Consider the following 25,003-nt stretch of genomic DNA (forward strand, 5'->3'; position numbering starts at 1 on the left):
AAATAAAAGGGGTGTGGCTTAAAGGGTGGGCATGTCTTTGCTAGACGGGGCATGGCATGCTTGGAGGGTGTGGCTTGCAAGCCGGACTGACTCATTCACCAGGAGATGCAGAGCTTGTGGAGTAAGGTACCTGAAGTCCCTTATACTTGTATGGGACTTGAAACAAAAACCCTGACCTTCGCAAATGGGGATAGGTTAGGGTTAAATTAAATATCCTATATTTTTAGTGGACATATAAGTAACATATCTCCAGTTGAAGTAATGCAGTAAAGTATATTTCCTATAGATTTGTATGGGACTTTAAACAAAAACCCAGACCCTTTCAAATGGGAGGGGGTAAGGGTTAATTTACCTATCCTATGTTTGTTTTTTGACATATTAATAACGTTTGTACCATGTTTCTTGGAAATATCTTTAGCCATTTGGAAGTGATGCTGGAACATACACACGTACGCACATTGTGGGAGATTTATCAAAACCTGTGTAGAGGAGGAGCGGCGCAGTTTCCCATAGGAACCGATAAGATTGCTACTTTTATTTCTACGGGGGCATCTGGGAAATGAAAGAAGCGATGAAATGGGCAACTGCCCCTCTCTTCTTCTACACAGGTATTAATAAATCTTCCCCATTGAGTTTTATATATCCGGATTTATCAAAACCTGTCCAGAGGAAAAGTTGCCCATAGCAACCAATCAGCTCGCTTCTTTCATTTTTAACAAGGCCTCTGCAAAATGAAAGAAGCGATCTGATTGGTTGCTATGGGTAACTGGGCAACTTTTTGCTTTGCACAGGTTTTGATAAATATCCATATTTTTTTTACTCTGGGATTTTTACTCTGGGATTGTCCTTTGCCACAGCCAAAAGGACACGTTTTCACTTTACTAAAGCAGGTCCACACCAGCTGCTTAATGCAAACTGGTTCCCTGCTAGGTTTATTTACATAGGTTGCTGGATACAAAACACAAAGTAAAAACCTAGGCCGTCTAGCCACTATCTACACAGTTCAGAACCTGTCTGCCAACTGCTGGGCTAATATCTGCCAGTTAAAAAAAATATATACAGTTCCTGCAATCTTAATTTTATAACAAGACAAAGCGCTCCTATTATGCTTTTCAAACCTCTTTTACTTACTCAGCCGCAAAAGAAAAATACATATATAAGATGATATGTATGAGAAAAAACTTTAAACGTAAGGTATAGTGTAGCCAAACATGCTACCATTCACATTAGCCATTAGGAAAGTAGGACACATCATAAAGGTGATGGTTAGTATTAGGGATCGACCGATATCGTTTTTTTGGGGCCGATATCGATAATCGGTGGAGGTTAGGGCCGATAGCCGATAACTTATACCGATATTCCGGTATAAGTTATCGGCTATTTATCCCCCCGCGACAACGCTGCAGATCATTGATTTAAAGCGGGCGCTTTAAATCAATGCACTGCAGTGGCTTTTGCGATGCCATAGGCCGCCGCCACCCGCTTCTCTCCCCCTACCTTTCAGGGTGGTCTGGGCCATCCATCCTTCCTGTAGTGTCAGGCGGCATTCCGGGTGGAGGGTGAACCGGTCCGGGCTGTCCTTCTTCTCCGGGGGTCATCTTCTCCACTCCGGGCAGGCTCCGGCCTAGTAACGCAGCATAAACGCTGCTGCGCAGTGACGCCCATGCGCAGCGACGCACCTGATGTCACGGCGTAGCGGCGTCTATGCAGCGTACTAGGCCGGAGCCTGCCTGGAGTGGAGAACATGACCCCCGGAGAAGGACAGCCCGGACCGGTTCACCCTCCACCCGGAATGCCGCCGGACACTACAGGAAGGATGGATGGCCCTGACCACCCCCATTACGGGTAAGTTTAAATTTTTTTTTATTGACTCGGAGGGTGGGGGAGGGGCCCGGCCGGTATAGCGGTATGGGCAAAAATCCATACCGTGGGAGAAAAAAAAACGGTATCCGGTTCATACCGGTATACCGCCCAGCACTACGGTGGGGGGTGCGACGCGGTGCGGTGGGTCGGGGGGGCGGTCGCAGTGCGGTGGGGGGCGGTACGGGGGGCATTATCGGCTTATCGGCAAGGTAATTGCCGATACCGATAATGCCCAAAATCGTGATTATCGGCCGATAATATCGGCCATACCGATAATCGGTCGATCCCTAGTTAGTATCTCATCTTCCTCTTCTTTTGCTGCTCAGCAGAGAGTATAGATGAGTGTCCATTATATATCAACCTTAAATACTATTCACAGTCTGCAGTTTTGTATATTCTCCTCAGAAATGTTACTTGGTTTGTTGTTGTTTTTTTAATTTAATGTAAATGGAAAGTGACATGCCATTCTACGAATATTGTGTATAATGATAGGTTTTGTTACGATGTGAATCTTTGAGTAATCTTGATGGAGTTTGGCTATTAGATGAGGAACACTAAAAAATGTTTTGCACAAAGACTTTGAGGGAAATTTTAGCCAAACATGTACAGAGCAAACGTTGACCAATTGCCCATAGCATCCAATCAGATTCCTTTTATTTTTCTGAGGCCTTTTAAAAAATTAAAGGGGTTGTCCACCATAAGGTGATTTTAGCACTTGCCAGCCTGTCAGTAATAGACATGCTTAGGAAGGATCTGCGCTTGTCTTTGGGTTAAATAGCTATGTTGTGAGATTACCACAAAGCAGTGGCTTTCTTTTTGTGAACTGTTTTTTTTTCCTGTTAGAGTTTTCCCTTTAACTACAAATCCTATCATTTCACTTTACTCCTTCCCACACATCAGCCACCCCACCCATTGAACCACAAACAAGTTGAATTCCATGCAAAAGACCAGTGCTTTCTTACCAGGGTGCATTCCGCTGATGCAAATTCCCTGTGGTCGTTCCACCCATTGAAGCAGAACAGGCTCCCTGTCATCACCTGACTAGTGAGGTAGTGTCTCGGCCCCACTGCATCCTGGGAATACCTCAGACAGGAGCCATTTCGTATGCTGTTAAAAATGAACATCCAGAGCAAAGATCACATAAGAATGCTAAACCAGACATCCGAGACAGATACAGACACTATATTAGGAACTACACTAACTGTACAGCCCCTGTAGCGTAGTCAGATAAGAAATATTCCTGGAATTCCCTTTTAGGGTCTATTCACATGTACAGTATTCTGCGCAAATTTGATGTACATGATTTCAAGCTGTGTTCAGTCATTCAGTTTACATTAAAATCTGCAGCAGAAAATCCTGCGCATCAAATCTGTACGTGTGAATAGACCATTAAAGAAGGAATCTGATTTTTCACAAGTTTGGATAAATCTCCCCCGTCTTTCTAAAGTCCCTTTTCAAAACTCTGCCATCCAACTTTTTCTTTGCCCTGCCTCATGCCTCATCACTGTAGCCAGCACTGGGTTCAGTCATTGTCTAAAAGTGCTGATGGCACCTACCAATATACTCCTCCAGCTCTTCAATAGTATAGTGAGTGACACCCATGAACGCAATACAACATGGAGAATTTGTCATATCACATACTTATTTTGGAAATCATTATTAAGCAACAGATTAGACATATATGAACCATTTCTTAAAGGAAATTTGTCAGCCTGTTCACCCACACTAAACCTAATACACTGGGTTATAGTGGAGGTGAGCAGTAGTCCAACGAGGGGTCACTTACTTAAATATGTCCAGTAGGTCCTGGGATGTCCCCCAGAAGATCCTCTGCTGAATTCAGTGGATCGTGCACAGGGGGCTGGGCTTCATCGGCTCAACTTACATATTCATGATCTGTGACTCCATGTCCTAGTGAACAGACTAGGATGTGTAAATTGACCCCCCCCCCCCCCCCCCCTGTGCAAGATTACTTTACTTTACTGAAAATTCATGGACCACTTCGCTGGAGTCACAGGCCATGGATATGTAAATTGAGCCCCCCTGCGCACGATTTACTGAAAATTCATGGACCCCTTCTCCCATGTAAGCACAAGATGGGTGGGCATATCAGAGCAGAGGGGAAGGAGGCAGGGATGCTGGTTATGCCAGGTCCCACCTCCATTGCACAAAGGACAAGATTTCAATATTAGCAACAAAGGCTAATATACCCTGTTTCACTGGAATGGCAAAGCCGATCTGGGTAAGTTACACATCATTTCGGTTCAGTGCGGGTGAACCGGCTTTCAGTTACCCTTTAACCCCTTAACAACCTATTTTTTTTCTCTTTTTCCATATAAAATACATGAACATAATAAAAATGAACATATTTAGTATCCCCACAAGCATAATTGCCCGACCTATTAAAATATAACATTATTTATCCTGTATGGTGACTGTTGTATAGGTAAAAAAAAAAAGACCAACCCCCCAAATTGCATTTTTGGAATTGGGTACTGTTTTAATCGTACTGACCTAAAATATCAAATGCCATGTTAGTTTCACCGCATGGTGAGCGGTGTAAAAGCCCCCAATATTTTTTGCAGATATTCGGCAGAATTTTTTTGGTATTTTTTTGTTCCCGGGCTGCAAAAAATAAACTAATAAGCTGTAATTCACCTTCTGTCGCTCCTCCGATGTGCCAATATCGGTCTTCTGTTTTTTGGGCCTGGTCTTCTTCTGCATGTTGGAGCCTGACGTGACACACTGAGATCAGCTGATTGCCGGCTGCAGAGATGTCCCACCTTGGCCGGTGATACAGTAAATGCAGTGTCATGTAACAGGCCGGGGCCCTGCCTTATACCTACTGCCCGGGCCCATTACATTACATTCTGCTCAGCGTACCGGCTGAGGTGTGACATTGCTGCGGCCGGCGATAAGATGGTCACAGTGTGACGCATCGGGGTCCAAGATGCAGAAAAAGGACCGGGCCCAGAAAATGGAAGACCGATATCGACAAATCAAGAGGTCAACATCGACATGAGGTGAGTTACAGTTTATTTTATTTCTTGCTGCCCGGGCACAATGGATACAAAACAATTCCACCGGATATCTCCTTTAAGGGGTTTAGTAAAATGAGTTTGTTTCCTTTATTTATCTGCTAGGATCCTTAATTTTAGCTGCAGTTAGCGCTCACAGCTGAAGTGTCAGAGCCTGTGCTGAGCCTTCTCCTTCCTCCCATCTTTGACTGATTGACAGCGCTCCTCTTCCAGCACTGAGCCAATCAATAGGCAGGAAAGGGTGGGGGAGGTAGGAGGCTCAGATCAGCCTCTTTTGACACTTCAGCTCTGAGCGTGATCTACTACTGACAGATTCCCTATACTGTGTGTATATCTACTTCTTGTCTATAGTCTCGCTGAATGTGAGACTTGGTAAAACTGGTAATGTAAGATCCTGTTATCGATTGTCTTAAAGAAGAAAAAAAGATCACTTTTGTACATTAATATGCCACCACTTGACCACAGACCATGTGCTTTACTGGCATGACCTTGAAGACTTTGCTTTTATGCTTAGGTCATATTTTCTAATGAAGCAATTCATGATCTTCCTTGTTGCTTAGCAGTGAATGAGTCTTGTTGACTCTATGCCAGGACTCTACTCTACACGTTTCCTAATTCTTCGTCATGGCAATTTACAAACACTTTAACTGCTGGAACACATCTCAGGAAACTGGGTTATACAGTACTTGATTTCTTGTTCTTGTTTGTAGTTCAGTTTTTTAGTTCATTTCCTCCTTAATTCAAAAAAATAAAAAATGTGTATTATATAAATGTAACTGTATATATTTTTTGCTGAAAATGTATATATCCTATATATTTTCTCATGTAACTCACTCTAGCCCTGCATTTCAGCTATTTCATTTTTTATTTTACCTTTTTAACCTACTTTAGTCAGTACAGACAGGAGATCATAAAACTCCGTTAGATGTCAATGAGAACTGCAAAGCCGGACTGCACAGAAAAAGTGGCATGTCCCTTTTTTTGTGTGGTACCACAATGGGAGATAATTCTTATTTGGAAGCAATCACTGTATCTGGATTAAAATCAACAGTGGACCCTCTGGTGCTCAACTCTGTCATTTGTCAAACTTTATTGGCATAGGTATAGTCACATCTCTACATAGTGATAGGGATGGGGAGAGATGGCAAGGTAGCCCACTGGGGACGCCTTTCTTTTCTGGGACTTTGGAATAGGTTCATGCACTGATAATAAGAACATAGCTAGTCATCAGATGAAACATAGAGTATATTAAACCAGGACATGACAAATTTTTTATGAATCTAGGAACCAGGATGTCACACACAATGTGACTTCATATGATCAGTCATTAGTGTCCCCTCATCTCTCCCTGTGTCACAATCATTAGTATCCCTGTATCTCTCCGTGTGTCATTAGTGTCCCCTCTTTTCCCCTCACGTGTCACAATCATTGATGTCCACACATGAGTAATGATCATTACTGTCCCCCCCTCATCTCTCCTCATGTGTCACGATCATAAGTGTCCCCTCATATTTGAAAAAATCAGACTGTTTTATATACCTCCGCATTAGTTCTCATGAGTATGGAGCATGACCACCAAGGCTGCTGATTGGCTGTGGCGATCACCTGACGTTCGCTTCTCATGCAACACTGTAGCGCCGACCGAAGGCAGAATGGGGGTCATTGCAGGATTTGAGGCAGAAGTAAATAAAACAAGTGATCACCCCTATTGGAACGAGTTTAGAAACACCTAGGCGCCATGGCGACCTGGAATCTGGGATTTGTCAAGCCTTTTATTAAACCTATTCACTATTGGGGCTAATATAGTAATTTCTTCCTTGTACTGACAAAACAGCTCTGACCCATGACCATGAATTCTACAAGGCCTCTGACTGTGTCCTGCGGCACCAAGATGTTACCAGCATATTCTTTAAGCACCGTGTTGCAACGTAGGCACCCTTTGGGTCAGACTTGTTGTTTCATCACAACACACAGATTCTCAATCGGTCTGTGCTCTGTGAGATTTAAAAGGCAATACAGCACCTTTAACAGGGTTTTATTTGTCAAACCATTCGTAAATATTCTTTAGCAGCACCGCAGGTCATATTATCCTGCTAAAAGAGTACATTGTTATTAAGAAATACTGGTACCATGATGGGATGTACTTGATCTAGTTCTGTACTTGAATGTTTAGGTAGATAGTATGTGGAATAGTAAAATCCACATGAATGCCAGAACCCAAGGTTTCATAGTAGAATATTGCCTGAAGCATCATACTACGTTCATCTGCTTGCCTCCTTCCTATGATGGCCCCTGAAGCCCATTTGTTGGCTACTAACCACTGCATACTGAAAACATGCCTCAATACCTACTTTTTTTTGGAGATGCTTTTTTCCAGGCATCTATCCATAAACATTTCTTGCTCAGATCTCCACATTTGTCCACTTTTTTATTTTTATAATACAGTACATCAGCACTAAAAACAGACTATGTACTTGCTGCCATATATATTCTCTCTTTAATTGGTGCCATTGGCATAAGAAAATGAATGTATAATATGGTTGCCCCTGCTCCAGCTGTCCTATTTTCCCATTTAAAGTCTTTTCTCACCTATAACTAAAATCTCAAGTTTATCATCCTTATGTGAAGAAGAAAAATGGAATGATCTTATTGAAACAAGCAACTTGTATGATAGAGTAACCCTCAGAAATGAATGCTTATCACTCATGTTATCCTATTTCTGTAGACTAAAGCTTAGTTGCTGGTTTATTTTGCAGGTTTACTGGTTGGGACCCTGGATGTTGTATTGGATTCCAGTGCGAGGGTAGCTCCTTACCGCATCCTTTATCAAACTCCAGACTCTCTTGTATACTGGACCATTGCTTGTGGTAAGAAGCTTAGCATGTTGCATGTGAGATTCCTTTTTAATAGTTGTAAGGGTGTATCATTTGTATCATTGTTTTTCTGCTAAAGAACTTCAGCTTAAAGGGGTACTCCAGTGGAAAAACTTTTTTTTAAATCAACTGGTGCCAAAAAGTTAAACATATTTGTAAATTACTTCTGTTTAAAAATCTTAATCCTTCCAGTACTTATCAGCTGCTGTATGCTCCAGAGGAAGTTATTTTCTTTTTGAATTTCCTTTTTGTCTGACCACAGTGCACTCTGCTGACACCTCTGTCCATGTCTGGTACTGTCCAGAGCAGAATAGGCTTGCTAACAGGATTTGCTCCTGCTCTAGACAGTACCATGACATGGACAGAGGTGTCAGCAGAGAGCACTGTGGTCAGACAGAAAATAAATTCAAAAAGAAAAGAACTTCCTGTGGAGCATACAGCAGCTTATAAGTACTGGAAGGATTGAGATTTTTAAATAGAAGTAATTTACAAATCTGTTTACCTTTCTGGTACCAGATGATTTAAAAAAATACTTTTTTCCACCCTTTAAAGTAAATCTTTTATCAGTGTCCCCTGCATTAACCTGTCCTTATAGATAGGTAGTGCAGTTGACACTGATGACAACAATACTTACCTGTCCCCGCTTTGTGGTCTTGGTTTCCCACTATCTTCCTCTGTGTGGCCGAATTGGAGCATGGGCGGAGCTTCCTGACAACACCATCCCTGCTTCTCTGCTGAATCCCGCTGCTAGCAAGCAGTAGTGGTGACGTCAGGAAGCTCCACCAATACTCCAAGTCGGCCCCGGAACGGAAGATACGGAGGAAGATAGCGGGAGAACCAGAGCACAGAGCAGGGACAGGTAAGTATGGTTGTCATCCGTGTCACCTTCACCTCTACTGACAGGTTAATGCAGGTGACACTGATTTCCTTTAAACTTTGTTCACATAAATATATGGTGGGGATGACTCTGTCCTTTTGATGGATGCTTTTCCAGCGGTGCAGACCAATGCATCATTTATTAGTCTGTATCGGTTCAATTGAAATACATCATATATAAAATAAAGTGGGCAGCAATCAAATGGCTTACCCAGCCTAACAGTAAAGAATGTTTTGTATCACTTTGCCAACTGTAGCAACAAAAATTACAATAAAGGAGTATTCCAGCAAATAAAATTAACACTACTAAAATGCTGTGTAACAAATAAAAACTTCCTGCACAAACTACCTTTTTTTTTTCTATATTACTGCAAATCCAACTATATATTAATAAGACAATGGGCATGATATAATCATGTGGTTGAAGTGCTGTCGTCAAATAGGAGCTCAGTGAAAATCTACTCAGTAGCCCCATAAGCATATAGAAAAGACTGACCAATGCTGCTGTAGTTAAGTAGGTCTGCAGTAACCTTTTTGCAACTGATGTAATGTTAATAGGAGAGCCCCTTTAAGTGTTCTGATATACTCCTAACTCATTTTTTTAGGCTGTGTTCACATGCTGCAGCTAATTACTGCATGTGTTTTTGACACAAATTTGGCATTTTACTACGATTAGCATAATCATAGCAAAAACGGTTGCAGTATTTAGGGGCTAATTAGCCGCAGTGTGTGAACACAACAATTCTAAAAGCGCCATTGTCCTGTATTGCTCATTTATTCAATATCACAGTTATTTGTTAAGCCAAGATATTCCTAGCACTTATGATGACTGACGTTAGAAAATCCTTGGAATTTGACATACCAGAGCACTCCTTTAAAATATACCTCCAGGAGTACTCTCTTGCGTGATCGGACATTGGGCCTGGAGTGATACCGCTGCATGCTTGTCTGTTCCTTTTTCAAAGCCGTTATACAATGCTTGATAAGTATTGTGCTCGGGTCCTATTCTAGTTTGATATTTTTATGTAGGTTCATCTCTCCACACCTCAGATCGTCAGATCAGACAGGAGAATGGGGGAGATTTATCAAAACCTGTGTATAGGAAGAGTAGTGCAGTTGCCTATAGCAACCAATCAGATATTGTCTTTACATTTTTAAGAAGGCCTCTGTTAAAGGAAACAAGCACTCTGATTGGTTGCCATGGGCAACTGGTTAGTTTTACCTCTACATAGTTTTGGATAAATCTCCCCCAGTATCCCTGGAAGTACACTCTTGGATAGGGTGACATGACATATTTACAGCAGCTGTGAAGAGGGTGAGATTTTAAATGTTTTATCCACACACTGCAGTAGAATCTGCTGAAAATTTGTGTCAAAATTGATATTCTGTGTTGATGTAGGAACAGGAGGGCCTAGACAACTTGTTTGTATACTTCCCTAAGGCCTCATTCACACTGCCCTCAGGCTCCGTTAGGTGGAGCTCCGTCTGCAGTTCTGTCAAGATTTACTGGAAAAAATTCCTGTAAAATTACCAGAACACCGACGGGCCCCATGCAAGTGAATGGAGGCTGTCGGGACCTGACAGTAGCCAATTGCATCTCACCCGTTTCAGGGTCCAATCTCCTCAAGAAAAAAAGAAAAAAAAAGCCTATAGGACCCTTAATGGGTCAGATGCAAATGGCACTGGGAACCTAGCCTAAGTTGTGCCATGGTGAATTTCAGAGCTCTATTAAAACATTTTTTTTAGCAAGCTTTCTAAATCGAACCACTTTTCCTAAATGTGAAATCCGCCATAGCAGATATTTTTGTCAATAAATATATCTAAAAGGAGTACTCCGGGATGTTAAAATTGTGTCCCATACTTCTGGCAGTGACTCAGGTAACCCGTTTTGGCCTCCACCGCGATCCTCTTCCCTGGTGTCCGGTGGTCCGTGAGTTGAGTCATACTGCACTCAGCCAATCACCGACCGCAGTGAAGTCCCGCCTCAGCCGGCGATAGGCTGACCAGCACTGTGATGTTCACGGTCCCGAAAACTGGTGCCGGGGCCGAAAATTTTACAGTGCTGCTCAGCCTATCGCTGGCCAAAGCGGGACTTTGCTGCAGCCGGTGATTGGCTGAGTGCAGTATGACTCACCGCCCACCGGCAACCAGGTAGAGGATCGCGGCGGAGGCTGAAACGGGTTACCGGGGGAGCGGCAGTAGGTATGTATCCCTTTATTTTTTTAATGCCAGCAGTATGGGACACAATTTTAACCTCCCAGAGTAGTCCTTTTAAGGAGATAATTTCATGCATTGCTTTGTTTCTGGTTACTCTTTTGGGTAGGGTCACATTTGCTGTATTTTCTGCAGCTGATTCTGACAAAAATATGCAGCAGCAAAATACAGGATTTGGTACCCTACCCTTACTAAACATAGAAGGAGATTTATCAAAACCTGTCCAGGGGAAAAGTGCTCAGTTGCCCACAGCAACCAATCAGATCGCTTCTTTCATTTTTGAAAAGGCCTTTGAAAAATGAAAGAAAGGATCTGTTTTGTTGCTATTGGCAACACAGCAACTTTTCCTCTGGACAGATTTTGATAAATCTTCCCGTGTACTTAAAATTTCCGAATGACAATCTGCCGGGTGTTTCCTGTATCTAGCATAATATAGAAATCCAATAATTATAGTATAGATAAACTGAACATTACAGTTCTGTGTCACTGATATGTTGTGTATTAGCCGGCTTCTACATTCTTGTAATGATGAGCTGAATGTATGCTGTTATACCATTCTGACAGCAAAAATTAATCAACATCTTTATAAGTAGTTGTACCTATCACTGTTACTAATGTAATAATAATTTGGTTATAATGTTGCTGCCTAAAATGGGCAGAATATTGTAGTCTGCGTACTAAAATAAAGCCATTATGGGTCAAAATCCATGGTGTAACCTATGGCAGACTAAGCTATTTTGCCCCTTTTTTATAGACTATGGTAGCTATTTTTGGAAAGAACCATAATACTACTATAACTTAAAGCCTCATACATCATTAAGTGTGTGTATGCTTATAATCACTTTATTGACAAATGTTAGTAGCATCACAATAAAACTTATAGTAAAATATATTGACCTTTCTTTACTGTTATTTGCCAGAGGGTGATGGCAATATTTGTATGCTTCCATCATTGTTTTGTGTTTGCCTTGTCCTATCAATAGACAAGAGAATGCCATAGTCATTGTGCTTTTAATGTGTCCAGGAGGCTCTCGGAGGGAAGTAACTGAGCACTGGGAATGGCTAGAAGTCAACCTACTTCAGACGCTTTCGATTTTTGAAAATGAAAATGACATTACCACATTTGTCAAAGGAAAAATCCAGGTAATGAACGTGTTTGTTGTGTATAGTTTTGCAGATTGGTAGACTCACCAGACTGATCAGCTGATCACTGCAGCCACTCCAATTTGAAAGTTTTTTTTTTTTGTAGGGAGTCAACCTCTTTAAAAGAGTACCTGTCGCCAAACAAAACTTTTAAATATTGTTCCTTATGAAATTAGAAGACACTTTGAAATGTACTTGCTGTTAAAATTCTCAACCTTTTATATGTTTTAATGTGATTGAAAAAAATGGCCACTTGGTGGCTCTGTTCTGTTCCCTGCCGCAAGTCAAATAGTTTGGTCTCCTCTCAGACTGGCAGGAGACCAAACTCAGGAAGTGTGTGCGGGGCAGGGGGAGGCACAGCTCTTGAAGGCTTTAGTGACATCACCCCTGCTGGGGAACGCCCACTTTCTCCTGCCAGGAGCTCACACAATGTGAGCAAGGGGAAAGGTATGATACAGAGCTTTTTAAAGGTCGGAGAAATTTTTTAAGGGCAGGAGGGGTGTTAGGAGTAGTTAGGGATATAATCTGAGTTAGTTTAGAAAATATGGTTTGATGACAGGTACTCTTTAAGTATACTGGTTAGTTTAACAAGGCTTGGCTTTAACTGGATCCTACACCACACTGTGATAAGAATCTACATTAGGCCTTCCCCCAAGGAGTTTTCCCATGTCAGATGTTTGTGGCATATTGGCAAGATTTCTGATGCCCTACAGATACAGGTTGGATAAATAAGAAACCTTACTCTGGGCCTACACGTATGTCCAATACTATGCTCTCTGACCCCCATCTAGTCTATTGAAGGCGGTACCAACCGTTCCTTTTAGGCAGAGAATGAGTAGACAAGGGTCTGTCACTCTATGGGAAAACACCACTAGGATGCTTGCTTGGCAGTTTCTGTAACTTCCAGACCAATGAAAGGGCTGTGCACATTTGTGCTTGAGGAGCAGCCCTGGTAAGTGGTTATAGTTAGAACTTGTTTCTTCAGAAGAATAGCAAGCTCCAAATGTCATGAAAACAGCAAGCTCCAAATGTCATGAAGGAAAATTGAGAAATGCAACAAGAAATATACTATAGGTGGCAAAATCCCTAGACTATAATGGATGGATGGGGAGTTGGAGATGTTTGATCTCTGCCGGGGATCTCAAACAACAGACTTTAACAAAGCACATTTAGCAAAAAAAAAAAAAATACTGAACCTAAACCTGTCACCATGAAAATGTCTATTCTATCGGCATAATCCAATAGAATAGGAGGAGCTGAGAAGATTGCTATATATTTTTGTGGGAGTCGATTTTATATAATTTTGTCACTTATTGATTGAAATCTCTGATCTTTCCATGCTTAGGAGTTCAGTGGGGGATCCTATAATACCGTTCCTTTAAAATCTGTTCATAATGTATCTATTGGTTAATATACTGTACGGAAAAGTTAAAGGCGTATTCTGGGGAGATAACGTTACCGGTAAATAATTCCCTTGCCCAAAGTTGTTTCAGTGATTTATACTTTTATTTTAAGATATTTTAATATCTAAAGTTTGTGTCATCAGAGCGTAGGCATTCTCGCCCTGGAAGATTGTTCAATGTTGTCGCTCGCTCCCCCTCCCTTCAGGACCAACATGTCTCATACAGTATTCTGTTAGGCGAGGAGGCTCGGCTTGAGTATTGCAGAGAAGCTTGGAAAAATACCCTTTGCAGATGGCGCTGCGGCTCCTTCAGAATGTTGAAAGTGGACCAATGCTTGGCTTAAGGCTCCCAGTGCAACCATTTTTATTGAGTTATGAAAATAAAAAACATGCGATGATGCGTTTTGGGAGGAACCCTTCCTTCCTCAGATCAGAATGCTATACAATAGACAGGCATCCATATAAATACATAAACAAAATGCCAAAGTACAGGTAAGGGGCATGGCTAATGACCATAACAAATAAAAACCACTCAGAACATGTTAATTATAGTAAAATCACATATGCATGGAACATTAAAAAGTAAAGTAATTCATAGGATACATAGATCAATCTGTAGATCAGATTTTCCCTGGAAAACCTCTGCCACCGACTGCACAAGCACACCTAGAAGGGACGTTCGTCGCGTTGGCGAATGTCCCTTCTAGGTGTGCGTGTGCAGTCGGTGGTAGAGGTTTTCCGGGAAATTCTGATCTACAATCGATCTACCACTTTAACTCCTGTTACCTAGGGTAATACACCAGGCGCCGGTATCGGTCTCTCCATTTTTTCTCCTTAACAGAGACTTGAGTATTGAGCCTGCATCAAGCCGAGCCTCCTGGGATGATAGAATGTGAGATGTGTTGTCCCTAAAGGGAGCAAGCAAAGACAGCAGAGGAGTTGACCCAGAGGAGGAAATGACAGCACTATGCAGCTTCCGGGGTGTGATCATATGAATGCTTTAATTTTTTTAATACAATTTTATATTACACTAGAAAACAACTTGGCCATGAAAACTATTTACCTGTAATTTTATCTCTCTTGAATACGCCTTTAAAGTAATCTTAATGATGGTCAAAGGTGATCCTTTTTCATGTGAATATAATATGAACTAAAAGTGCACTAAATGTGCAGAAATAGTGTAACTTTCAAATTCCCTTCCAGGGTATCATTGCAGAGTATAATAAAATAAATGGCGTTAAAGAAGATGATGATACCGATAAGTTTAAGGAGGCGATAGTGAAGTTCCACAAACTATTTGGTATGCCAGAAGAAGAAAAGTTGGTCAACTACTATTCATGCAGTTACTGGAAGGGCAGAGTGCCCAGACAAGGATGGGTGTACCTAAGCATCAACCACCTCTGTTTCTACTCCTTCCTGCTGGGGAAAGAAGGTAGTATAACAAATTAAACATTTACTTCCAGTAAATACAAACTCATTAAAGGGTTTTCTCCTGGGCCATCAACATCAGATCAGTGTGATACCAGCTCTATGTAGCCCCACCAGTCACTGTGACTTTACACCTGCATGCTGTACATTTAGCAGTGGCCATACAGGGTATTGCAGTCTTGTCCAATTCATTAGGAAAGAAACTAGTGTTGAACAAATTTCTAGTAACTGCTCAGCCATTCATTACTTTATTCTGCATAAATTATAGACTACAGTCTGCAGGAAAATATGGAGTATAGTACCTTCCCCCAGAAACCAGACAATGGCAGGACACAAACAGGTCAGTATTTGCCATTAAGCACCCGTGGGCCTGTGTCTAGGGTAGTAGTATTGAGAGGAAGGGGGGCGCAGCACTTTTTCTAATTAAAAAAAAAGAACATAAACACTTTTGATGTAGCTGTTGCTGTCATGCTGCGGCCTGGAGAAAAATACTATTTTTCCCCTTGGATGAATCCACATGGGTCAGATTTTCAGCTAAAGCATTCTTATGTTGTGGATTTGTGATTGCTTTCGCTGCTTTCTGTGTATAGTGGTGAGATCTATACACACAAAATCCAAATCCAAAACTCGTGCAGTTTTTATTACACATTTGGGCCAAATCTGCATTAAAAAAAATTCTGACTCATGTGGAATCGCCCTAATTGTGTATTCAGTCCGAGTGCCTAGGGCAGCATGAGTTGCAAATGTGACCCTGCACACAGACCTATACCTCTGTGTTCAGTGATACCTGCCTATCATATTGCTTGCCCCCTAATGATATTGAGTTTGCTTTGCTGACACTGTCCGAGTCTACATGGTAATATGTAATTTTCAAGCTGCAAATGGTGATGGTCACGTGGCGGCATGACGTAACGCCGCCAGCTCCGAGCCTCCGGACCGCCCTGCCGGCCTCCCGATGGAGCTAGGAAAGATTCCCCGGCTCTCCCCCCCCCCCCCCCTCCACTGAAAGAGTCCCTACCGGAGTTCGAGCCGCTGTGTGGGATCCCCGTGTGGAACCGGAGACGAAGCTGCAGGCCTGGCTGGGCCAGCTCAAGCACAGGGATGGGGGCCTCGCAGCTTGGCGGTGAGTGGTTGGGGGAGCTCACGTGATCAGGATGCATGTGATCTACCCCAGCAGCATTCCCGGAAGACGCCGAGGCACGCTGAGGAGCACTGGGGTAGAGCACAAGGATCTAGCCTGGTTGGAGGAATACTGAAGGCACTGGGCTGCCATATGAACTCAAACTAAAACGCGGTGACCTACACTCAATTCCTGACCTTGAGTAAAACACTGAACACAGCACTGAACTACTACCAGCAATAAATGCTGTTATGCCACCTAAAGTCAACGCTAGAAAATCCTTAGGGGGGGGGGAGTGATGCCCCACATAATACAAGGATGGATAAATTTTTGAAGTCCCCACTTGATAATGTTAAAACCAGGAACAAGCGGGACAAGAACAAGTACTGCATAACACCGCAAGCGGCTCGAGATTTGCTATATTGCACCCAGGGGATGATGAGATAGAAGAGGAAAGAGGGAACCTAGACTCACAGGTTCTGAATAGAATCTTGACTGGGGTGGAAAAATGCAATAAGGCATTGAAGGACTTAACAACTCAAGTGGGAGCTCTAAGTGCAGAAGTTTCCTTTATAAGAGAAGATACTAATAAAATTAAGGACAGAGTTAAGCAAATAGAGAAAGCAGTACCGCGCATGGAGAAGGAGATGGGTGAGATGAGAAAAGAACATGAAGTAATGAAAGCAGATAATAAATACCTCAAAGAAAAGATCGCAGATCTAGAGGATAGATCAAGACTCAATAATGTACGGATTGTGGGGTTGCCGGAGGTTGAAGAAGGGGAAAATCCTATTGCTTTTATAGAAAAATGGTTAAAAGAGGTTGCTGGAAACTGTCTGCTTATCAATCTTTTTCATGTTGAGAGGGCTCACAGGATTCCCACAAAGAAGCCCGTTCCGGGTTCTGCCCCAAGAACGTTTCTGGTTAAGCTTCTGTGCTCTCAGGACCGTGACATCTTATTAAAGATTTCTAGAGAAAAGGGAACAATATTACTCGGGAACTCTAAAGTTTATATGTACCCGGACTTTTCAATGGATACCCAGCGCAGAAGAATGGCCTTTAATCCTGTTAAAAGGAGACTTCATGCTGCTGGCATTAAATTTTTTTTTATTGTTTCCTGCCAGGTTAAGGATAATATTTGAGAAAAGGGTTCTATTTTTTGCCTCAGAAGAGGAGATTAATAAATGGTTGGAGGAGAGGGGGTTATGAGAGTACTGGGGGACGGGGGGTAAAAGTTAGATATGGGATGGTCGGCGGGGGGGGCAAGGGGCACAGTGTAGTATAGAGATTTGTGGAATTAATGCGAATCAGAAGGAGTGGGGAGCTGGGGGGGAGGGGGGTGGTTTGGTTTGGGAATAGGGGGTGGGAAGGATAGGGATAGGGGAGGTAGGGGAGAGGGAATGGAAAGGGAAGGGAACCTACCAGCTGGGTCCAGGCGAGAAGGTCATCAGTTATGGATGGGAGAGAGGACAAACTTCCATGGTAATGGAGGATAATAATAAAATTATCATATGGAATGTTAGAGGTCTTAAAAATAGGAGTAAATGGGTAGCAGTATTTGATAGAATAAATAGACACCATCCCGCAATTGTATGTCTTTTAGAGTCTCACTTGACCAAGGACTCTGTAAATATTCTGAGTAAGGGGTGGGCAAGAGAAGCCTTTCATTCCATTTTTTCTCTGAGTATTCATCTGGGGTGTCAGTCCTAATCCATGAAGCACTAAATATTCAAGTGTTAAGCTCTCAAATTGATTGGAGAGGTAGATTTGTGTTTCTGTATGTTAAATGGGATGGTAGATTAACTATTCTAGCATTTACGTATATCCCTCCCCCGTTTTCTACAGAAGTGTTGCAAGTATTAATGGATTTTCAAAGAGATAAGGAGTTTATTGACTTATGGGTAATGGGGGACTTAAATTGTGTTATGAATAAGGAGATGGATTGGTAGGGTAGAAAGCTGGGTAGTAATAATACTCTCCTTTATAATTGGTGTCAAGAGGTGGGGTGGGAGGAGGCATGGCGCAATCTACATCCATATAAGAAGAAATTTCCATGTTACAATACTACTCCTAAAACAGCATCTAGAATCGACCATGTTTTGGTCAATAGTGCAGGAAGGAGTTACTCGCAAAAAATTGTGTATGAACCCGGGTGTATATCTGACCATGCAATGTTAGTGTGTTTTATCAAAAAAGAGGCAAAGAAACAAGAAACAGTAAAGAGCATGTATACAAATCCCCATTGGTTAAAGATTCAGGAAGTAACAATGGGGGTTAGTACAGAGATCAGAGAATTCTGGGATATAAATAAAGGGACGGCAGACATTCTAGTAGTATGGGATACATTAAAAGCTTTTTTGAGGGAGCTACTTATTAGAAATAATGCCAGGTTCAAAAAGAAATGTAGGGAAAGGGAGAAGGAGGTATTGGAAAAGGTAGCAATAGCCGAAAGAGAGTATGAAAATAACCCTAGTGAAGTGAACTGGCTTCACGTTAAACAAACACAAGATATATATCGGAAAATTATGCTAGAGAAGGCCCAACATGCTATCTTCTTTAGGAAGCAAAGATACTACGTCGAAACAGGTAAACTGAATAAGACACTCATGGGAATTATTAATCAGAAAAAGAATAAAACGATAGTTGGGATTAAGGACAAAGAAGGAAGGGAATGTACGAAACATGAAGAAATAACAAAAGTAGCAGTCCAGTTTTTTCAGGATTTATATTCTAGGGAAAGCTATGCGACAGATGGGGAAATTGATACATTCCTGGAGGGAATTAAGCTCCCTAGAATTAATGAGGACGAAAAGAATAAGATAGGGGAAGGAATTGGTGTAATGGAAATAGAAACGGCCTTGAAATCTTTCTCACAGAACTCAGCCCCGGGGCCGGATGGCTTGGTCTCTGAAATTTATAAATGCTTCGGCGACCCGTAATTGTCATGCCTCTTAGAGGTTTATAATGAATCCTTGAGTAAAGGGGAGTTATCCCCAACTATGGCCGAAGCTATTATAGTCTTAATCATGAAGAAGGGTAGAGAGAGTGGTGCAATGGATGATTTCAGACCAATCTCGCTCCTAAACACAGATCAAAAAATCTTAGCTAACTGGGCCATTCGCTTACGAGTGATCGAAAAGCTAATAGGGAAGGAACAGAAAGGATTTATGAAGGGAAGAAATATTTATAACAACATTAGAAGAGTTTTCCTGAATATGCAGGTACAGGATGAGGGGGGGTCCCCGCTCCATCCTGTCTCTTGATGCTCAAAAAGCATTTGACAGGGTGGAGTGGGGCTTCCTCTTTAAGATAGTAGAACACATGAATTTAGGAGAATACTTTCTGCAAGGGCTAAAGGCCCTATATAAGGCCCCTCGAGCAAGGATTAATATAAACAATATAGTGTCTCAGGAGGTAGTCTGGTTGCAAAGAGGAACTAGGCAGGGTTGTCCCCTGTCGCCGCTCCTCTTCTCCCTCTTCATCGAGCCACTGGCACAGCTGATTAGGGGCTCCGGGCTGTTCGGGGGGTTCGGTGTCGAGGGAGAGGAGGAGAAAATATTGCTATATGCGGATGACGGGGAGTTGTTTGTAACAGATCCAAAAAGAAACTTATCAAGGATTATGAACTTGATTAGCGATTTTGGTAGCTACTCTGGCTTCCAGATTAACTGGAAGAAATCGGGGTTATTATTATTATCAGAAAAGAATCAGGATTTTCAGGAAGAGATACATGTTCTGCGGGACAATGAGGCCCTGGAATACTTGGGAATTAAAATATCCAGAAATATAGAGGATTTTGTTCAGTTAAACATTGTCCCATTGAGACAGAAAGTAAGAAATAAAATCCAAATATGGAAAAAATTGCGCTTAAACATGGCCGAAAGAATTGTCCTAATAAAAACTATTATCTTTCTCATGGTTTTGCATGTGATAAAAGAAGCACCTATTTGGTTAGGGGAACAGCACTTTAACAAAATACAGAGTGAAATTAATGAGTTTTTATGGGAGGGAAAACAGACACGTATGAAACACACTTTTTTTTAGCTCTCTTTGGAGGTTTTGGTTTAGCAAACCTGCAACTGTATTATATAGCTGCACAAATTGAATATATGATTAAGGAAGATGATATGTTAAAAAGTTTTTTTTCTAAATTAGGCAGTAGGGGAGGTAGTACACTAGAGTTATTTGAAAGCGATAGATGTATGTGCACTGGTTGGGGAAGAGTCCCCATTTGTAATATGTTTAACAAGGTATGGAGATTCACGAGACGATTATTAGGGATTAAGGGGAGTACGCAATATACACTACTGTGGCGTAATGGCTATTTCCTAGAAATGTTAAAATTGAAAGAATATGTAGATTGGGAAAAAATGGGGTAGTTAGAGTGAATGATTTAGTGAAAAGAGGCACACTGAAAGAGTGGAGAACACTTAATAGGGAATTTAACATAGGACAGAACAAATATTTTTTATATGTACAAATCAAAAGCAAATTTGAGAAGGAGAAGAATAACGCCAGATGGACAATAAATAGACACGAACTAATGGACTGCATATTTGGGTTACGATCTGTTTCTACAAAAGTACTGGGTACAGTATATAAGGGCCTGGTTAGATCTGCTATGGAAAGGAATCCTTTAAAAAGTAGGGTCAAATGGATGCAAGATGTAGGTCAGATAGAGGGAGGAGAATGGGGGGAGGTGTTCCCTAATATTGTACATTCATCCCTAAATATGAATCATAAAATCTCAATGATAAAACTGATACATAGGATACCTTATACACCTGGGTTCCTGCACAGAATAGGGAAAAGAACTGATTGTAAATGCCCAAAATGCAATATGGAAGAAGCAGATTTGGTACACATGGTGTGGGCATGCCCAAAATTACAGTCTTTTTGGAAAGAAGTCTATAAAACAGTGGAGAAGAAATTGAGAGTAAAAATAACATTTGATATTAAAACTGCAGTTTTAGGGATAGGATTAAGGGAGCAGGTGAAGAATAGTATTATTCTTAGTCATTGGTCTAGCTAGAATATTCATCCTTAGGAGATGGTTTGCACCCGAGGGCCCAAATTGTGTTGAATGGCAGAGAGAAGTAGAACAAATGAGAAGATTTGAGGATATCTACTACAGAGGGAGAAAACTGGGCCCGAAAATAGAAAAGGAATGGGGGAAATGGGAGGAGGTAGCTTAGCTGGTAGTGGGGTGGGCGGGTAAGAGGAGGGTTTTTTTTTTTAAGGAACATTTGTATATTTGTTATGTAATGATGTATGTATTCTTTTTCATAAAATAAAAACTTTTTGAATATAAAACAAATATGTAATTTTCTGATTTCTGTCAAATGACATTATCCCCTGTCCACAGAACAAGGGGTAACAAGATGATTAGTGGGGTTCCCCTGATCCTGAAAGGAGGGATAAAATTGTCCCTGGAATTAATAGTGCACATCATTCATTCCCTATGGGGTTGCTGAACTTAGGAACATATCCATTATTATTTGTAATTGTTAAAGAATTTTAAGTCCTATCCTATATCAAGACATTTAGAAAGCTTTTTAAACATCTTTTTTCTCTGTTTGTCACACAAAATATGTGCCATTTGATAAATTTGACACAAGTCTGCAACTATTACAGCAACGTTTGTGCTATACAATAGTTAAGAATTTACACCACTCTTTGTAAATGCATCCTAGTGTCACCAGAACGGCCTGGGGAATGATCCCCATTAGTCAGATCAAAGAGACAATATCCTAGAAAAGGTGTAGGTATTTTATGTGTGATACAGATATGATAATGCAGCCAGTAGCAGATCTAGGCTTTCAGGCTGCTACAAATAAATGCATTTCTGTTTGCACTGAAGACATCTAGCAATGTCCTTTCTAAACTGTCATCTGTCCCTTCTCAGCCAAGCTAGTGATCCGATGGGTTGACATAACACAGCTGGAAAAGACGGCTACCTTACTTCTCCCAAACATGATTAAAGTCAGCACTCGCTCCAGTGAACACTACTTCTCTGTTTTTCTTAACATCTCGGAGACTTTTAAATTGATGGAGCAGCTTGCTAACATAGCCATGAGACAACTCCTAGATAATGAAGGTTTTGAGCAGGATCGATCTCTTCCCAAATTGAAAAAGAAATCGCCCAAAAAAGTATCTGCCTTAAAGAGGTGAGTGGAAATTTTAGAGACTATATATTTGGAAGTATTCAGACCCTTTAAAGGGTTACTCCGCTACCCAGCGTCCTGAACATTTAGTTCCGAACGCTGTTTGCAGGCTTCAGTGTTCACGCCCGCCCTGTCATGTGACGTCATGACCCGCCCCCTCAATGCAAGTCTATGGGAGGGGGCGTGACATCATCGCGCCCCCTTCCCATAGACTTTCATTGAGGGAGCAGGCTGTGATGTCATGAGGGGGCGGGCGTGAACAGGGAAGCACACACACAGAGTTCAGAACTCAATGTTCCGGGAGTGGAGTAATCCATTTAATAGTAGTTGATAACTTTTTGCAGCTATAAAAAATACATTTGTTATTTTTATATAATTAAATTAGTTAGCATTTCCTACCCTCCACTCTGTCCTACCAAAGCACCCTGTCTTGTTGTTTAAACTTACTATACAGGGAGCTGGGTAGATACACTATATGGACAGAAGTAAGGGGACACAAACACATTACATCTACAGAAGACATTCCAAATCCATTAGCATTAATATGGAGTTGTTAACCCCTTGCAGTTATAACAGCTTTCAGTCTTTTGCGAAGACTTTTTACAAGATTTTGAAGAATGTTTGTGTTTTGTGTGTGGAAATGTTTGTAGGAAAAAGCATTTGTGAGGTCAGACATTGGTAAGAGGTCCTGGCTTACAATCTCTGTTCTAGTTCTTCCCAAAGGTGGTTGAGGGGGTTGAGGACAGGTTGGTTCTGTAGAGGCCACTCTAAACTAGCCCAACCTTGCTTTGTGCACTGGGGCACAGTCATGCTGGAACAGAAAAGGGCTGGATTCAAACAGTACCCATGAAGTTGGAAGCATACAATTGTCCAAAATCGTCTCAATAGCTGAAGAATTAATTTCTCTTCACTGGAAATAAGGGTCCTAGGAAAACACCTTAAAATAACCATATAGCATTGAACGTTGCAGTCAACATAATGCAGTCAGGCAGGTAATATTTTCCTGGCATTCCCCAAACCCGGGTGGATGACCAGGGGAAGGGGGTATGCTTTAAAGTAAGGAAAACAGACATTTACTTACTGAAATGTTCATTTCCTGGAGTCCATAGGCAGCACAAGCTATTTGTTATTGTGCTGCCTAGGATGATCAGGAAATAAGTATTTTTTTGCTGGGTTACAGGTTTGTGGATATAATTAGACACAAATGTCTCTCAGGACCGAATAATTCCATAGCTAATAGCCTGTCCCTCATTCTGCCATTGTATTGAAATCCTCTAGTAACTACATATAATATACCACAAAAGAAAAAACTAGAATTGGATTGTCAAAATATAACAACATTTTATTAAAGCACAATTAACATGTGAATACATACAATGGTTAAAAAGGCAAAGGTACCCAAAAACATGCGAGGGTAACCAGTGCATGTTTTTGGGTACCTTTGCCTTTTTAACCATTGTATGTATTCACATTTTAATTGTGCTTTAATAAAATGTTGTTATATTTTGACAATCCCATTCTAGTAGGTTTGTGGATATAGTTTATGCAGTAGGAAAGATATGTTAATACTATAATATGCCTTGCACTTATATTGCAGAGATTTGGATGCACGAGCCAAGAGTGAACGGTATCGGGCTCTTTTCCGTCTTCCGAAGGATGAAAAGTTGGATGGACATACAGACTGCACATTGTGGACACCCTTCAGTAAAAGACATATAGTGGGGCAAATGTTTGTTTCCACAAATTATATATGCTTTACTAGTAAAGAAGAGAATCTGTGCAGTCTGATCATCCCATTGCGAGAGGTTGGTGGTGTTACTTGCTCTTACAGTTTATATTATCATTGTGTGCGATGAGGAGGACCAGTCTCCGAGAAAGTACCTTCATTTGCAAGTGTATGTAACCCGTTAATAGAGAGTATCACTCTTGAAGAAATTAGTAATTTGGCAGCAGCATTTTACAGCCCATTTAACTCAGTTGTCATTTAGAGGTTTATGGTCTGTTACACAATCTGCCTGATCTGATTATATTTATATAAGAAGTGCAATGACTGAGAAACCTCAGCATCTCAAAGACTCGGTGCCACTGGTCTTCACGTAGTGCATTGAGATGTAGGCAGATTCACAGGGATTGTTCCAACATAAATATTATGGTAAGTGTATATTTTAAATAAATATTGCAGATAACACAGGCTCCAATAATTATGATACTGTATTTATAACAACTTGGAAGTGAGGAATATATGCCTCACTACACAGATATAACTCCATTATGTAATGGTTTGAGAAGCTTTGCACAGTCTAAGGCTCCTTTCACACTATACTGAATGCAGTAATTTTTCCGCCACGATGTCCCGTCACTGTATCGCGTCCGTAATGAATTATGGGCATATACGGGTGCAAACGGGCAGTTACAAAATCCCATAGGCTGCAATGCGATTTAGTCTCGGCCGTCAGGGGTTTTGTAACGGCAGGTTTTTGCCGAAAATCGTGACGGAACATGCAACGGAATTTCAATAACGGAGAAATCACTAGTGTGAAAGGAGCATTAGCTACCTACTGTATGTAACTGCAAGGGAAGCAAAGAAAAAAAATTCAACCAGGTTACTTACTGATCTAGGAAGAAAAATGGAGGATTTTCATATCAGTAACTTTAGAAAAAACAATTAAAGGGAACCTTTAACAACTAGACCAGGTGTAATAGAAGCAATTTGATACCCATTTTATACCTGTGCTTGATATATGTGTTTGTGTAATGTATTTTTAGATATTAACCTGTCTGTGCTGTTAATAAAGTATCTGGAGCCCTCAGGACATTACACAGCAGCTCAGTCAGAGTCATGTCATTCACCTTTCTCCCTACTGCAGGCATGCCTGGTGATT

General features: G+C 41.3%; 1 protein-coding gene across 3 annotated transcripts in view; it reads left to right on the forward strand.

Annotated features, from left to right (window-relative positions):
• The window catches only part of TBC1D9 (TBC1 domain family member 9), a 70,176-nt gene that overhangs the window by 16,217 nt on the left and 28,956 nt on the right, over positions 1–25,003 (forward strand). For 2 of the 3 annotated variants that reach the window (XM_056562920.1, XM_056562921.1), the window contains exons 2-6: positions 7,658–7,768; positions 11,889–12,007; positions 14,613–14,841; positions 21,863–22,124; positions 23,719–23,926. In XM_056562920.1, the coding sequence (XP_056418895.1) occupies positions 7,658–7,768; positions 11,889–12,007; positions 14,613–14,841; positions 21,863–22,124; positions 23,719–23,926 (929 nt within the window). Of the gene's footprint in view, positions 1–7,657; positions 7,769–11,847; positions 12,008–14,612; positions 14,842–21,862; positions 22,125–23,718; positions 23,927–25,003 lie in introns of those variants that run through there. The other variant, XM_056562922.1, reaches the window with a different exon arrangement.

The sequence above is a fragment of the Hyla sarda genome, chromosome 1, assembly GCF_029499605.1.
Source record: "Hyla sarda isolate aHylSar1 chromosome 1, aHylSar1.hap1, whole genome shotgun sequence".
Classification (NCBI taxonomy): domain Eukaryota; kingdom Metazoa; phylum Chordata; class Amphibia; order Anura; family Hylidae; genus Hyla; species Hyla sarda.